The 15,206-nt window shown below is 40.5% G+C and overlaps 1 protein-coding gene across 1 annotated transcript in view; it reads right to left on the bottom strand.

Moving 5' to 3' along the window:
• Positions 1-6,708, bottom strand: part of paf1 (PAF1 homolog, Paf1/RNA polymerase II complex component) — a 30,064-nt gene extending 23,356 nt beyond the window's left edge. The window contains exon 1 of the mRNA XM_061878052.1: positions 6,581-6,708. Within this exon, the coding sequence (XP_061734036.1) occupies positions 6,581-6,627 (47 nt within the window). The 5' untranslated portion in view covers positions 6,628-6,708. The remainder of the gene's footprint in view (positions 1-6,580) is intronic.
• Positions 6,709-15,206: the final 8,498 nt, after the last annotated feature.

Raw genomic sequence — 15,206 nt, 5'->3', positions numbered from 1 at the left:
AATGTACCAAATAAGTGTTTGATGAGCATTCCTCAACTTTATCAGTATTTATTGCCCCCCTTTCCCAACTTTTTTGTCACGTGTTGCTGGCATCAAATTCTAAAGTTAATGATTATTTGCCCCAAAAAAAATGTTTATCAGTTTTAACATCAAATATGTTGTCTTTGTAGCATATTCAACTGAATATGGGTTGAAAATGATTTGCAAATCATTGTATTCCGTTTATATTTACATCTAACACAATTTCCCAACTCATGGAAACAGGGTTTGTAAAAAACTCTGCCAACTCCAAAAGTATGCACCGCTTCCTGTTGTCGTTTTATGCTGCATAATTAACTACGTCCAGCTTGAAATCTGCAGGACACTATTTCCTTTTCGGTGCCATTTTTGTTCAGCCCTTCTCAGTTTTTATAAGTTACCACCAACGATGCTCTGTACTTCTCCCTACATCCGTGTACCATTCCCTACAGCGGCGTTTTACTTTTTGAAACCGATACCAATAATTTCCGATAACACATTTTAACACATTTTATTTGCGGACGACACCAACTTTTATAGTTCGGGACATGACTTAAAAGCGTTATCAATACTTATTGAACAGGAAATGATTAAACTTAAGAGATGGTTTGATGTCCACAAATTATCATTAAATGTAAAAAAAAACAAAGTTTATGATTTTTGGTAAGAGGAAAAGAGAGGACACCATCAAACTGTCAATAGATGGAATTGATATTGAAAGGGTTTCTGAACTTAGATTTTTAGGAGTGATACTGGAAATCTCATATTGCACATGTACGAAAAAAGATGTCTAAGAGTATTTTTATATTAAACAAGGTCAAATATATGTTAGATTATAGGGCAATGCGCATATTGTATTGTGCACTTATATTGCCATATATCAGCTACTGTGTGGAAGTGTGGGGGAACACTTATAAGAGTAACATAAAGGCATTGTATCAATTACAGAAAAGAACAATAAGGATTATTCATAAAGTAGATTACTTAGAACACACTAACATTTGATTTATTAACTCTGGACTATTGAAACTACAGGAGCTAGTAAAGCTACACACATTGTGTGTCATGTTTAAGGCTAGAAGTAAAACATTACCAGCAAATTTACAAAAAATGTTTGTCATCATTTCTGAGAATACAGAGCATAGAAGAAAAGGTCATTTCAAACAACAATATTCAAGGACAACTTTAAAACAAATGTGTACATCAGTGGTGGGCGTAAAATTGTGGAATTCTCTTTACAACGAGATAAAAAAATGTAAAAATATATTCCAATTGGAAAAAATATATAAAGATAGAACAATAAGATCATATGGACAGCCATAAGTGTTTACATTTTGTTTTTTATTTATTATTTTACTTATTTTTTGTCTGGTTTTGTATTTGCTCTGTATCATTCCGTGAGGTGTATATTATATTATTACTATTATTTTCTTGGTTTGGTTTATACTTTATGAAGTGTTGCACTTGTTGTGTTTTTCTTGTGTTTTTTTGTTTTTGATTGTTTCATTACATTTGGATATATGTGTCGGCTTAAATGATATTCATGAAGTAAGATAATGTATTATGTCAAAGGGGGCAGGAAATTATAAGATTTTCTTCATCCTGCTCCTTCTCAGGAATTGTGTGAATTTAAATTGTATAATTGTGATATAATTATGTATCGTTCTAAATGCACATCAACGAATGAGATAAATAAAAAATGAAATGAAATGAAATGAAATGAAAGCTTTTATCGGCCGATAAAGTGGGCTTCACGGTGGCAGAGGGGTTAGTGCGTCTGCCTCACAATACGAAGGTCCTGCAGTCCTGGGTTCAAATCCAGGCTCGGGATCTTTCTGTGTGGAGTTTGCATGTTCTCCCCGTGAATGCGTGGGTTCCCTCCGGGTACTCCGGCTTCCTCCCACTTCCAAAGACATGCACCTGGGGATAGGTTGATTGGCAACACTAAATTGGCCCTAGTGTGAATGTGAGTGTGAATGTTGTCTGTCTATCTGTGTTGGCCCTGCGATGAGGTGGCAACTTGTCCAGGGTGTACCCTGCCTTCCGCCCGATTGTAGCTGAGATAGGCGCCAGCGCCCCCCGCGACCCCGAAAGGGAATAAGCGGTAGAAAATGGATGGATGGATGGAATATCGGCAGTCAAATATTATCGGACGTCTCTACCAAAAACCTCAAAATAAGTGACGGCATGACAAGACAGGTGGTGACAGTACACCAACTTTGAGACAAGAGCTATTGTGATGAATGCTTGGTTATGGTTTAAATTCATATCAAACAATTGCGAGAATAACTTTTTACTGTCAATACCGGATGCTGAGTTTTATTTTTTAATGTTTTCTGCTGGTGGTGTGCCTACGCATTTTTTCAATGAAAAAAAATGTGCCTCGGCTCACAAAAGGTTGAAAAACACTGGAGTAACGTAATAGAAAAAATGTGACCAAAAATACAGCAGAGCAAAAATTACGGAAATTACAGCAAAGTCAGAGAGATGTCAGATAATATTGGACTGCCGATATTATCGGCCGATAAACGCTTTAAAATGTAATATCAGAAATTATCGATATTTGTTTCAAAGAGTAAAATTTATGACTTTTTAAAATGCCGCTGTACGGAGGGGTACACGGACATAGAGAACTACAGAGCAGTTACGTCTCCCAGTCAGCAGCCCCTCCTCCATCCCCTCTCTCCTCTCCCACACAGAACACAGGAGTTGCAGCATGAGAGGTTTACTGGCAACGCTTGATGACCTCATCAAACCGCCGCCAGCGGAGTATGACAACACCAAGAGTGTGCTGTTGCCGGTGCTGTAGCCGTGGCTAACAAGCCAGCTTGCTCGGTGACTGACTAACGACACCACGTCTATGGTTTGGGATTATTTTTAAGTGTGTCTGACGGATAAAAAACTGGCAATTTGCAATGACTGCAAAAAGTTGGTTATGCGAGGAGAAACCAAGACGTCTTCTTTTAATACGAGCAATTTGATCTCCCACCACTTCAAGAATCATGAGGCGATACATGATGAATACAAGCGGAAGAGGGATGAAAATCAAACAGCGAAAAAAAAGTAGTATCACACAGTTGTCGCTTAAACTCTCAGCTGAGAAAAAACTGAAATACAACAAAACCCACCCCTGTCTCATTGCAGCATTTTAGAAGCTCTGGCTGACTGGTAGGCCACTTCAAGCACTCACCACTAGCTTGCGGCACATTTGTGTTACTCATACAAATACGTTAGAGCAGGACAGATTGAGCCCAGTTTATGATTTCCTGTTATATAATGTACCAGGCAGTCTTGCACTAAATGAGGATTATGTTATTGTTTACTTTATTACTCTAGTATACTCTAGACCAGGGGTCTCAAACTCAATTCACCTGGGGGCCCCTGGATGCAGTGCCGCAAGAAAAGGTTTCTTAAAACATTTTTTGCATACTCCTCAGCATGTCTAGTTGTATAATGACGTTTCAAATTGTATCCCTTGGGCACTGCAACTTTCTCGGTGCAAATAAGAGACGTCGGGGTGTCCCTGTGCTCAACAGAGAAGTATTGCATCTCCAACTTTTCCTAGAATTGTCTTTGCTCATCACCAACCTTTCTCTTCACTGCAGGCTTTAAAAAAGACATGTTTGGGGTTGTGGAATATATTTGTATTTAGCCGACGCACGGAGAGTAATGTTATTTCCGCAATGTGTGTTGTTCTGCTTTTCCTCTCTACAGCAACACGGCAATCGGCGCATAATAGCTGGGAAAGTACTGGGATAGCGAGCGTAAAAAAGTGACGGCTCCCGGAGTGTTATCCGGCGTCATATAGAAATATATGTTGTGTCCATCGTGTGAGGCAATGCAAATTAAACAATGAAAAAAACAAATAACAGTTTGAATTGGTCCAGGTTATCGGGGACTGTTATTACTGACGGACAGGTGTCGCGGTGTCACTGCAGCCAGGCACGTAAGAAAACCCTCGTCTCTATGGCAACGCTTTCACTCATTTTCCGCTTTTCCACCACTACTACTGAAACCCACAACTACCCACCACGCAGTCTGATAGTTTATATATCAATGATGAAATATTAACATTGCAACACATGCCAATACGGCCTTTTTAGTTTACTAAATTACAATTTTAAATTTCCCGGGAGTTTCGTCTTGGAAACGTCGTGTAACGATGACGTGTAGGAAGTATGAGCGCTGCACACACACACAGCTAAAAGTCGTCTCCTTTAACTGCATAATTACACAGTATTTTGGAGATTTGTGTTGCTGAATCTTTTGCAATTTGTTCAATTGATATTGGAGAAGTCACAGTAGAAAGATGGAGTTGGGAAGCTTTAACCTTTAGCCACACAAACACATGGTGATTCCTTGTCTAAAATTCCTGGAGGTGAAAATTTACTATGGATCAGAGCGCGGTCAAGCGGACATGGATCCCTACCGAATGTCAACCAGCAGGTTACGGTGAGAAAATTGTGGTTAAAAAGTCAGTTCTTACCGGAGAAAAGCTGAGATTGTGCCGTCCATAGCTGCCGTCGAATCCCGAGACACTGCGCGTCAAGACACCCGTGGAGACACCCTTCAGACTATCAGGTACTATTTAACTCACTAAAACACTAGCAACACAATAGAAAGCTAAGGGATTTCCCAGAATTATCCTAGTAAATGTGTTTAAAAACATCGGAATACGTCCCAATGGTATCGCCTTTTTTTTCCCAACTTTTTTTCTAGTCCGTCGCTATCAATATCCTCAAACACAAATCTTTCATCCTCACTGAAATTAATGGGGAAATTTTAGTTTTCTCAGTCCGAATAGGACTTTTTGTGTTGGAGGCTCTGTCACGCCAAATTTCTTCCCCCCTACTACCCCCCGCCCCCCATTTAATTCCAGGGTCATGATTAATACAGACGTTTTGTTAGCGCTATATTATAAAAATATAACGCTATATTATAAAAATATAACGCTATATTATAAAAATACAGACGTTTTGTTAACGCTATATAAAAAAAATCAAAAGACAATTTACAAACACAAGCTATGGGATGTGCCATCTCCGGGTTGGGGAGGAGACCCTGCCCCAAGTGGAGGAGTTCAAGTACCTAGGAGTCTTGTTCACGAGTGGGGGAAGAGTGGATCGTGAGATCGACAGGCGGATCGGTGCGGCGTCTTCAGTAATGCGGACGTTGTATCGATCCGTTGTGGTGAAGAAGGAGCTGAGCCGGAAGGCAAAGCTCTCAATTTACCGGTCGATCTACGTTACCATCCTCACCTATGGTCATGAGCTTTGGGTCATGACCGAAAGGATAAGATCACGGGTACAAGCGGCCGAAATGAGTTTCCTCCGCCGGGTGGCGGGGCTCTCCCTTAGAGATAGGGTGAGAAGCTCTGCCATCTGGGAGGAGCTCAACGTAAAGCCGCTGCTCCTCCACATGGAGAGGAGCCAGATGAGGTGGTTCGGGCATCTGGTCAGGATGCCACCCGAACGCCTCCCTAGGGAGGTGTTTAGGGCACGTCCAGCTGGTAGGAGGCCACGGGGAAGACCCAGGACACGTTGGGAAGACTATGTCTCCCGGCTGGCCTGGGAACGCCTCGGGATCTCCCGGGAAGAGCTAGACGAAGTGGCTGGAGAGAGGGAAGTCTGGGCTTCCCTGCTTAGGCTGCTGCCCCCGCGACCCGACCTCGGATAAGCGGAAGATGATGGATGGATGGATGGATGGATGGAAGCTATGGGATGACGCATTTACTTCCGGGGTCACGTTTCCTCTTATGTCATCCCATAGCTTGTGTTTGTAAATTGTTTTTTTAATTTTTTTATAATATAGCGTTAACAAAAGGTCTGTATTTTTATAATATAGCGTTATATTTTTATAATATAGTGTTAACAAAACATCTGTATTAATCATGACCCCGGAAGTAAATGGGGGAGGAAGGTTTTTGTAGGGAGAAGAAATTTGGTGTGACAGCTCCCATTAAAAATAATGTGAATATGTGAGGAGCTGTCAACATGGGACGTCATCGTCTGCGACTTCCGGTAGAGGCAGGGCTTTTCTCTGAGCACCGAAAGTTTCAAACTTTATTGTGGATGTTCTCTACTAAATCCTTTCAGCAAAAATATGGCAATATCGCGAAATGATCAAGTATGACACATAGAATGGACCTGCTATCCCCGTTTAAATAAGAAAATCTCATTTTAGTAGGCCTTTAAAAACATGTTCAAAGGGGGTACATCACTGACAAAAAGGTTGAAATCCACTGCGCTAAACAACTTGCAACTAAAGGTTCGAAACTTAATGGCAGAAAATTACCCCAAAATTTCACCTTTTTAACCTTTTATCAGTTGCGACGTGAAAATGTTTTGTAAATGTGCTGCCTATTTATTTACCAGCACGGTCGCAAACCAGACGTATAGTAGTTGTGTTTACGGAGTCAATTTAGTAGTTGTGTTTACGGAGTCAATTTAGTAGTTGTGTTTACGGAGTCAATTTATGCTGGCAAATACGTGATTCTATGGAATTATTCACGGTTATTGTGACACTAGAAAGATAAAAGGAGGATAATAACACATTTTATTACCTGTGGCCGTCCTCTCGTTGAGGCTGCGTCTGAATCGTCGGCGCCATTTTCCTTCTCGCCAAACACACTTCAGCGTGAGTGACGCTTCTTCTTCTATGGTTCTTTTGCGGTTCGCGCTCAATGTCCGAGAGGCGCATACACCGTCATCTACTGTATTAAAATGGTATTGCATGTGGCGCATATCAGCACTGTTTACATTTTCTTTTTAGACCACAAAAAATATTCTCACTACGGCCTGTGCGATGGACTTGAACAACACCACATTAAGATATCCACTACATTCTATTAAAGTATTATCGCCGTAAAATTATTTGCAAACACGTTTCTCAATCCTGATTCGCCGCAAAAATGTTTTACTGTTTATGTGAGCGCCCTCTAGTGTCTGGGCATGTGTACCTCAAGGTTTCATCCAACATTAAAGGCCTACTGAAATGAGATTTTCTTATTTAAACGGGGACAGCAGGTCCATTCTATGTCTCATACTTGATCATTTCGCGATATTTGCCATATTTTTGCTGAAAGGATTTAGTAGAGAACATCGACAACAATTCGCAACTTTTGGTCGCTAATAAAAAGGCCTTGCTTGTACCGGAAGTAGCAGACGATGTGCATGTGACGTCACGGGTTGTGGAGCTCCTCTCATCCTCACATTGTTTGCAATCATGGCCACCAGCAGCGAGACCGATTCGGACCGAGGAAGCGACAATTTCCCCATTAATTTGAGCGAGGATGAAAAATTAATGGATGAGGAAAGTGAGAGCGAAGGACTAGAATTTTTTTTAAATAAAAGACGAGGGCAGTGGGAGTGATTCAGATGTTGTTAGACACATTTACTAGGATAATTCTGGAATATCCCTTATCAATCAATCAATGTTCATTTATATAGCCCTAAATCACTAGTGTCTCAAAGGGCTGCACAAACCACAACACAAACCACTACGACATCCTCGGTAGGCCCACATAAGGGCAAGGAAAACTCACACCCAGTGGGACGTCGGTGACAATGAGGACTATGAGAACCTTGGAGAGGACCACATATGTGGGCAACCCCCCCCCCCCCCCCCCCTCCAGGGGACCGAAAGCAATGGATGTCAAGCGTGTCCAACATGATACTGTGAAAAGTTCAGTCCATAGTGGATTATCTGCTTATTGTGTTACTAGTGTTTTAGTGAGATTATATGGTGGTACCTGAAAGTGGGAGGGGTGTGGCGACCGCCAGTGTCTGCGATGGAAGCCACATTTCTTGACGAGGCAAGGCAGCCGGGCTGAGATTTTTTTTTCTCCCCCTCTTCCACGGTGTAAGCATCCGACGGTCGAGGGCGGCCGGTGGGAGAAGGCAAGAGAGTCCACAGCTGCAGGAGGCACGACCCAAGCTCTCCGCTCATAACTACGGTAAGAGTTGTAAACGCCACCATTTTCTCACCGAAACTTGCCGGTTGACATTTGGTAGGGAACCATGTTCGCTTGACCTCTCTCTTCCATAGTAAAGCTTCACCTTCAGCTTTCGGGAATGTAAAAAAGGAAACACCGGCTGTTTGTGTTGCTAAAGGCGGCCGCAATACACTGCTTCCCACCTACATCTTTCTTCTTTGACGTCTCCATTATTCAATAAACAAATTGCAAAAGATTCAGCAACACAGATGTCCATAATACTGTGGAATTATGCGATGAAAACAGACGACTTATAGCTGTGAACGGTGCTGGACCAAAATGTCCTCTACACACACACATATCCACAAAAAAAATATACGCCACACATCCCCCACCCCCCAACGCTAAGCCCATAGGGGTGATGAATAGATGGTCAGCGCCTGAAGAGCTGCAGCCTACCAACATGACCTTGAACTACCTTCCCTCTGTTACTAGATATCTCGAGATGTATGTTGTTATATGTATATGTGCTTTGCTATGGAGGTTTTTTTCCCACTCCAGACTGGGCCCCCTTAGGAGCACAATGTAGATTGTATTTTTTTTACTCATCCTTCCCCAGCATTTACCTTTTTCCCATCTTTTACATGGCGACCCATCAGCATTCTTGTTCTGTAACCCTGTACACTGTTTGTTTGTCTAATCTTGAAACAGGTTTGTGCTGAAAACAAAATTTCGTTGTACTTGTGCAACGACAATAAAGACCTATCCTATCCTATATTACCTTTATTTTGCATGCTGGATAAAACCGTGTATTTTAATGAAATACATGCCCCTATTTAAAAAAAAGTAAATATTACCGCAAGTTTGTGTTCAATTAAATAACATTTGTAAAAAAATATGGGCCAATTGATGCAATGTCGCCGATATTACCTTTGTGTTTGCTGTCTGCATTTAACTGTGTGTTTAATTGTGTGCATGTTCCTATTTAAAAAAGTAATTAAAAAAAAAAGTAGTGTAGAGGCAGTGGGGGGGGGGGGGGGGGGGAACACCTTATTTTTTTGTCATGAAAAAGGGAGTTTTTTTGCACTAATTGTAAGTGTATATTGTGTTTTTAATGTTGATTTGATTAAAAAAAATATATATATATATATATTTTTTTTTTTTTTTTAAATAAAAATGAATAAAACATTCTTCTGCGGCCCGGTACCAATCGGGTGGTTGGGGACCACTTGAGTAGAGAATAATTACAAAACCCAAAACCAGTGAAGTGGGCATGTTGTGTAATTTGTAAATAAAAACAAATCCTTTTAAACCGATTTTCAATTGAATAGACTGCAAAGACAACTTTTTTTTTCTTTCTAATAATTATTAACTTAGAATTTAATGGCAGCAACACGTTGCAAAAAAGTTGGCACATGGGCATTTTTACCACTGTGTTACATGGCCTTTCCTTTTAACCACCCTCAGTAAACGTTTTGGAATTGAGGAGACCCATTTTTGAAGCTTTTCCCATTCTTGCATGGTGTACAGCTTAAGTTGATCAACAGTCCAGGGTATCAGTTGCTTCATAATGCGCTACACATTTTCAACGGGAGACAGGTTTAGTACGAGTACTCTTACTATGAAGCCACACTGTTGTAACATGTGGCTTGGCATTGTCGATCTTAGCTGAGCTTGGGTCCAGCGAAGCCGGCGGCGTTTCTGGGTGTCGTTGATAAATGGCTTTGGCTTTGCATAGTAGTTTTAACTTGCACTTACAGATGTAGCAACAAACTGTCGTTAGAAAGTGGTTTTCTGAAGTGTTCCTGAGCCCATGTAGTGATATCCTTTACATACTGATGACGCTTTTTGATGCAGTGCCGCCTGAGGGAACGACGGTCCGTTATATCGTCGCTTACGTGCAGTGATTTCTGCAGATTCTCTGAACCTTTTGATGGTATTACGGACCGTAGATGGTGAAATTCCTAAATTGTCTTGCTGAAATAAGCAGGGGCGTCCATGATAACGTTGCTTGGAGGGCAACATATGTTGCTCCAAAACCTGTATGTACCTTTCAGCATTAATGGTGCCTCTACAGGTGTGTAAGTTACCCATGCCTTGGCCACTAATACACCCCCATACCATCACAGATGCCGGCCTTTGAACTCTGCGCCTATAACAATCCGGATGGTTCTTTTCCTCTTTGTTCCGGAGGACACCACGTCCACAGTTTTCAAAAACAATTTGAAATGTGTACTCGTCGGACCACAGAACACTTTTCCACTTTGCATCAGTCCATCTTAGATCAGCTCGTTACCAGCGAAGCCGGTGGCGTTTCTGGGTGTTGTTGATAAATGGCTTTGACTTTACATAGTAGAGTTTTAACTTGCACTTACAAGTGAACTGCAGTTACTGACATTGGTTTTCTGAAGTGGTGATATCCTTTACACACTGATGTCACTTTTTGACGCAGTACCGCCTGAGGGATCGAAGGTCTGTATTATCATCGCTTACGTGCAGTGATTTCTCCGGATTCTCTGAACTCTTTGATATTACAAACCGTTGATGGTGAAATCCCTAAATTCCTTGAGCTCTTTGAGAAATGTTGTTCTTAAACTATTTGACAATTTGCTCACACATTTGTTCACAAAGTGGCGACCCTCGGCCCATCCTTGTTTGTGAATGACTGAGCATTTCACGGAAGCTGCTTTTATACCCAATCATGGCAGCCACCTGTTCCCAATTATCCTGTTTACCTGTGGGATGTTCCAAATAAGTGTTTGATGTACATTCCTCAACTTTCTAAGTCTTTTTTGCCACTTGGGCCAGCTTTTTTGAAACATGTTGCAGGCATTAAATTAAAAATGAGCTAATATTTGCAAAAAACTAAATTTTCCAGCTCGAACATTAAGTATCGTCTTTGCAGACTGTTTAATTGAATATAAGTTGAAAAGGATTAGCAAATCATTGTATTCTGTTTTTTTTTTTTTTACCATTTACACAACGTAAAAGTTGACTGGTTTTGGGTTTTGTAAATATCCTGAAATAGCGCCCGTGATATTGCATACTAAATAAGGATTTACGTGGCAGTAGAAGTAACCATGGTCCTGTTCATTGGTACCAGACATGACGGCGGTATCATTTCCGCTGAGTAGGAATCACAGAAAAATGAAATATTTTTAACATTATGAGAACCCTGTAGACATAAAATAACATCCTTAAATCACCCTTACATACCTTAATCCAATATAGTAATGTTGTCTGAGGCTGAGCCAATAAGTGGCCAGGATGCTAAGAAGTCAGAGCTGGGCAAATATTTTGACTTGGGGGATGAGATTGAGAGAAAAAAAAATGCCTGGGGGGCCAAGGTGTATGTGTGTATAAATAATATATACACATTTAGCTGTAAACACCTGCTGTAAGGTATTGTGTGTTCGGGTGCCTTTTTTCCGGAACACTAATACCAAAAGTCACAATGTTCTAAAAGAGTTCTGAAAAAGTTATGACAGACCACCTCAAAAAAAACGGGATGGAACTTTACAAGTTTTCCTGAATAGGACACCCAAAATGTACAAACCCCGTCTCCATATGAGTTGGGAAATTGTGTTAGATGTAAACGGAATACAATGATTTGCAAACCCATTTCAACCCATATTCAGTTGAATGTGCTACAAAGACAAGATATTTGATGTTCAAACTCATAAACTTTTTTTTTTTTTGCAAATAATAATTAACCTAGAATTTCATGGCTGCAACACGTGCCAAAGTAGTTGGGAAAGGACATGCTCACCACTGTGTTACATCACATTTTCTTTTAACAACACTCAAACGTTTGGGAACTGAGGAAACTAATTGTTGAAGCTCTGAAAGGGGAATTTTTTCCCATTCTTGTTTTATGTAGAGCTTCAGTCGTTCAACACTCCGGGGTCTCCGCTGTCGTATTATATGCTTCATAATGCGCCACGCATTTTCGATGGGAGACAGGTCTGGACTGCAGGCGGGCCAGGAAAGTACCCGCACTCTTTTACTACGAAGCCACGCTTTTGTAACACTTGTCTTGCTGAAATAAGCAGGGGCGTCCATGATAACGTTGCTTGGATGACAACATATGTTGCTCCAAAACCTGTATGTACCTTTCAGCATTAATGGTGCCATAACAGATGTGTAAATTACCCATGCCTTGGGCACTAATACACCCCCATACCATCACAGATGCTGGCTTTTGAACTTTGCACCTAGAACAATCCGAATGGTTATTTTTCTCTTTGTTTTGGAGGACACCACGTCCTCTGTTTCCAAATATAATTTGAAATGTGGTCTCGTCAGACCACAGAACACTTTTCCACTTTGCATCAGTCCATCTGGGGTGAGCTTAGGCCCAGCAAAGCCAGCGGCGTTTCAGGATATTGTTGATAAATGGCTTTCGCTTTGCATAGTAGAGTTTTAACTTGCACTTACAGACGTAGCGACCAACTTTAGTTACTGACAGTGGTTTTATGAAGTGTTCCTGAGCCCATGTGGCAATATCCTTTACACATTGATGTTGGTTTTTGATGGAGTACCGTGTGAGGGATCAAAAGTCCGTAATATCATCGCTTAAGTGCAGTGATTTCTCTGAACTTTTTGATGATTTTACGGACTGTAGATGTTAAAATCCCTAAATTCTTTGTAATAGCTCGTTGAGAAATGTTGTTCTAAAACTGTTCGACAATTTCCTTACAAATTAGTGACCCTCACCCCATCCTTGTTTGTGAATTACTTCGCATTTCATGAAAGCTGCTTTTATACCCAATCATGGCACCCAACTGTTCCCAATTAGCCTGCACACCTGTGGGATGTTCCATACAAGTGTTTGATGAACATTCCTCAACTTTATCGGTATTTATTGCCACCTTTCCCAACTTCTGTGTCACGTGTTGCTGGCATCAAATTCTAAAGTTAATGATTATTTGCAAAAAAAAAAGTTTATCAGTTTGAACATCAAATATGTTGTCTTAGTAGCATATTCAACTGAATATGGGTTGACAATGATTTGATTCCGTTTATATTTAAATCTAACACAATTTCCCAACTCATATGGAAACGGGGTTTGTACATGAAAGTAAAGAAAGTGGGATTTACAATATTAACTATGAACAATAAAACACTGAATATTAACTTATGAACGTCGCTCCTTTTACTTCTCAGACCAGCTCCACGATAGTTGTGTATATTTCACAATCAAACAAAACACAAAAAAATGCAACAAATAGCAAAATATGAAGGCAAAGTGTAAGAGACACCTACAATATGTATATTATGTCGTAAAAATCTGCTTCTGCATCTGATCCTGACACACGTTTTAAGGCTGGCTGCTCTGAAAACAAACCCTGCCCCCTCTTCTTTGTTCCTGGTCTGAGCTGCTGTGACGTAGACCAGTGTTTTTTAAGCCAAGGCACATTTTTTTTCATTGAAAAAATCCGGAGGCACATTACCAGCAGAAAACAAAAAAATTAAACTCAGAAACTGATATTGACAATAAAAATACGTTCTGGCAAATGTTGGATATGATTTGAAACCATAACCAAGCATGCATCACTATAGCTCTGGTCTCAAAAGTACTGTCACAACCTTATTTGGAGTTTTGTGGCGTTTTCCTGTGTGTAGTGTTTTAGTTTTTGTCTTGCGATCCTATTTTGGTGGCTTTTCCTGTTTGGTTGGTATTTTCCTGTTGCAGTTTCATGTCTTCCTTTGAGCGTTGTTCCCCACACCTGCTTTGTTTTAGCAATCAAGTTTATTGAAGTTGTTTTTATCCTTTGTGTGGACATTGCCATGTTCGAACGTAGTTTGTGGACGCCATCTGCTCCACACGCTGTAAGTCTTTGCTGTCTTCCAGCATTCTGTTTTTGTTTACTTTGCAGCCAGTCCAGTTTTAATTTAGTTCTGCATAGCCATCCCTAAGTTTCAATACCTTTTGTTTATTTTTGGTTTGAGCATTAAGATACCTTTTACCTGCAAACTGCCTCCAGCTGTCATCTGCATATTGTGACCACGACAAACCATCGTCGTTGTTCTCTGACATCTACAGAGCAATTAGGTACTTGCTGCCACCTACTGAATTGGAAGAATATTAGTTACTCTGCAGAGCTCTAGACGGCACAGACACTAAACAACAGAACATTAGTTGAGCATTATAATTACTGGTTTGCAAGAACTATTCTTAACCCGATTAGGTGAAATAACATCATCTCAATGCTGTTTTTTTCGGGCACTCACCTTATGTTTATTTTTGGTTTAAGCATGACCAACACTGCTTTAGTGTTGGTATTACCAGTTTTAACATTGCTATGCTTGAAGATGCTTCATTTAGAACCCAAAAAATTGTACAATACTCGTGAAAAAAATATCCCCCCAAAAATCCATGATGTGCCAAAGGAAAAGTGTACTTCCAAAGCAAAAATACAACTACCGTATTAATTTTAAATTGCCTTTCAAATGTCTATTCTTGGTGTTGGGTTTTTTCATCTAAATTTCCCCAAAAAATGCGACTTATACTCCAGTGAGACTTATATGTTTTTTTTCCTTCTTTATTATGCATTTTCGACAGGTGCGACTTATACTTAAATTATTTGTGCGCCTTGTAAATTAAAAGTTAAAGTACCAATGATTTTCACACACACACTAGGTGTGGTGAAATTTGTCCTCTGCATTTGACCCCATCCCCTTGTTCCACCCCCTGGGACAAGGGTAGGGAACCTATGGCTCTAGAGCCAGATGTGGCTCTTTTAATCACTGCATCTGGCTCTCAGATAAATATTAGCTGACATTGCTTAACACGATAAGTCAGTGTTTTTCAACCTATTCGGAGCCCAGGCAAATTTTTTTCATTGAAAAAATTCTGAGGCACACCACCAGCAGAAAACCTAAAAAAATGAAACTCGGTAGCCAATACTGACATTAAAAAAATCGTTCTCGCAATGGTTTGATATGAATTCAAACCATAACCAACCATGCATCAATATAGCTCTTGTCTCAATGTCGGTGTACTGTCACAACCTATCAGATCATGCCGTAACTTATTTAGAGTTTTTTGGTGTTTTCCTGTGTCTTGCGCTCCTATTTTGGTGGCTTTTCCTCTTTTGTTGGTATTTTCCAGTGTCATGCATTCCTTGAATGCTATTCCCCGCACCTGCCTTGTTTTCGCAATCAAGACTAAATTGTGCGGACGCACTGCTTCTTTGTGGGGACATTGTCGATTGTCATGTCATGTACGCATTTACTTTGTGGACGCCGTCTG

This window comes from Nerophis ophidion, linkage group LG18, assembly GCF_033978795.1.
Source record: "Nerophis ophidion isolate RoL-2023_Sa linkage group LG18, RoL_Noph_v1.0, whole genome shotgun sequence".
Classification (NCBI taxonomy): Eukaryota; Metazoa; Chordata; class Actinopteri; order Syngnathiformes; family Syngnathidae; genus Nerophis; species Nerophis ophidion.
This window is presented reverse-complemented; position numbering and strand designations above follow the sequence as displayed.